We start from the raw sequence: 2,500 nt of genomic DNA on the forward strand, positions 1-2,500 counted from the left end.
GAAATGCTTTTAATCGGTTTGAAGCAAGGAATATGCTGATAACTAAGTGATCTGAAATGCATTTTGGCCCCCTATATATATATATATATATATATATACACACACACACATACATCTAAACACGCGCGCGCACATATACACTCACGCACATACGTATATAACATATATATATATGATATTTGTAATTTACAGGTATGGGAATGTTAGCAGATCGATATCCAAACGATGCTGAGAGAGGTAAAGCGATGGGTATTGCTCTCGGTGGCCTCGCTATGGGAGTTTTAGGTGAGTATTGTATTTTGGTAGTGATTGTTGTTCATCTGTCGCCCGTTGTTGATAAAAGAAAAAAAAACGCTGCTGTTATGTTTATTGTTACGAAGATGAGCTGCAGAATCGTTCAGAGCATCACCAAAACCTGCTTTACCGTGTTTCTCCAGGTATTCGACGTTCTGACACTTTGCAGTCGATAATGGAATGTGTTATTCAGGTACAGGCTTTGATGGTATTGACTGACACCTTTTCCTATTGTTTTGCTCTTTCACAACAATATCTGGTTTATTTGCTTTGTCAGCAGTTTTGATTTTTTATGCCGACACATTATCCAATGCAGATATTGGCCAACTCTGCCATGTCTTGATTTGTACTCTACAGGTGCTAAAACCTTACATCCAGAGATTAGATGGTCCACTGTTTCTATACCATCGTTGCAGTATCGTCACTTTGGGTCTACGCCATTTTTCATCACATTGGCTTGATAGTTTCGGGTCAGTAAGCTCTGATCTTGGGCAGCCAAGATAAAACCTTCGCTCTCTACCTTTAGCCCTGAGCTCCGTAGCTACTGATGAGTGTGCTTCTGGTCTATATCAGCTTGTTTGCTACGGGCACATATTTGCCATGCAGAGGTTTTTGTTTCCACCTATCAGCCAATTGTTCAAACGCATTTTGCTTTGCTATTATTATTATTACTATTATTATTATTGTTGTTGTTGTTGTTGTTGTTGTTGTTGTTGTTGTTGTTGTTGTTGTTGTTGTTGTTGTTGTTGTTGTTGTTGTTGTTGTTATTGAGTGAGAAAGCAGTACACGCCATCAAAGTAACGCTGGTGTACAAATATACGAAGCCCAATATACCCAACATGACTACCCAACATATTATTATTATTGCCCTTTGCACAGCTTCTAATGCTGGAGATGTACTACGGTGCCGGCTGTTCACTACCAGTGAACTAAAGTAACACCCCTTATTTTCCGAGCACCATCCGGAGTATTCGAGCGGTTCCAAGCAGTGTTGTTTTCTGCAAGTGCTCCACCCTTATTGCAGCCCCTATTTGTTCCATGTACTTCTCAATATTTTCACTCACTGTTCCCAGGGCTCCGACAATTACTGGTACTACTACCACCTTTTTCATCGACCACAACTGCTTAACCTCCCAAGCTAACCTGTCATATCTCTCGACTTTTTTTTCTTCCTTATCGCATACCTTGTCAGCAGCTGGGCATTATTATTATTGTTATTTTTTTTTAATCATTCCCATGGGCCTTTTTATTTGGGTATTGTTTTTATTTTTAACCCCTACATTTTGGTTATCTGCATTTCCAGATCTGTATATCTTTGTGTCTTTTAACCATTTAATGTCATCTTTTGGAAGTGACTCATCGTCCGGAAGCGGTTCTCAAATTGTCAACTCATAGAACGCACTAAAATATTCATGACACCTCCCCGCTCTTTATTAAAACTCAAAACAGCTTCTATCCAATTTTTTATTTATTCGCCATTTTGTTGGACGAATTTAAAATCTTTAAAATCAGTTTTACTAAATATATTTTATCCAACCACTTCAATCATCGTGGACCCCAGGAGGCCTCAGCAAGCTCCTTTCTCTTTATGAGACACACGATATGCTATGTCGATTATCTTGCAAGTTTTTTTCTTTCTTGTTCACAACAACAATGTCAGGCCTGCGATGTCTGATCTGACGGTCACACTAAATCATTTCAGCTCACAGGAATTTGCATCCTTTATTTTCAGTAACTCCTTCTGGGATTTAGTTATACCATATCTTTACTCGAATTGATTACCGCAAAGCATACGATATGATCCCACATTCGTGGATCTTCGGGGCCTTAGATTTGTTTGGAATTTCGATGCATGTAATGTATTTCCTGAAGAGAAGTATGGTGGGATGGAAAACTGAGTTGACATCTTACGGACAAAGGTTGGACATCCAGGGCATCAGGTGAAGGATTTCCCAAAGAGATAGCTTATATCCATAGCTTTTTGTTCTGTGTATGATCCCTCTGACCTTGGTGCTGAGGAAAATTAACCTGGGATATCAGTTAAAAGTAAAGACTCAAAAAATCACCTACCTCTTCTTCGTGGATGATTTGAAGCTGTATGGCAAGGATGAGGCACAAGTGAGCTCTTTTGGTGAACACGGTCCACGGTTTTAGTGATTATATTAAATTTATGATAAATTAAGTACCAAATGCGTAGTGGGGTCGA

At 39.2% G+C, this 2,500-nt stretch overlaps 1 protein-coding gene across 8 annotated transcripts in view; it reads left to right on the plus strand.

Annotated features, from left to right (window-relative positions):
* Positions 1-2,500, plus strand: part of LOC106880489 (synaptic vesicular amine transporter) — a 187,706-nt gene that overhangs the window by 131,225 nt on the left and 53,981 nt on the right. For all 8 annotated transcript variants that reach the window (XM_089362807.1, XM_089362809.1, XM_089362808.1 and 5 more), the window contains one exon: positions 193-285. In XM_089362807.1, coding sequence (XP_089218933.1) covers positions 193-285 — 93 coding nt within the window. The remainder of the gene's footprint in view (positions 1-192; positions 286-2,500) is intronic.

This window comes from Octopus bimaculoides, chromosome 14 (genome assembly GCF_046866305.1).
Source record: "Octopus bimaculoides isolate indiv1 chromosome 14, ASM4686630v1, whole genome shotgun sequence".
Lineage (NCBI taxonomy): Eukaryota > Metazoa > Mollusca > Cephalopoda > Octopoda > Octopodidae > Octopus > Octopus bimaculoides.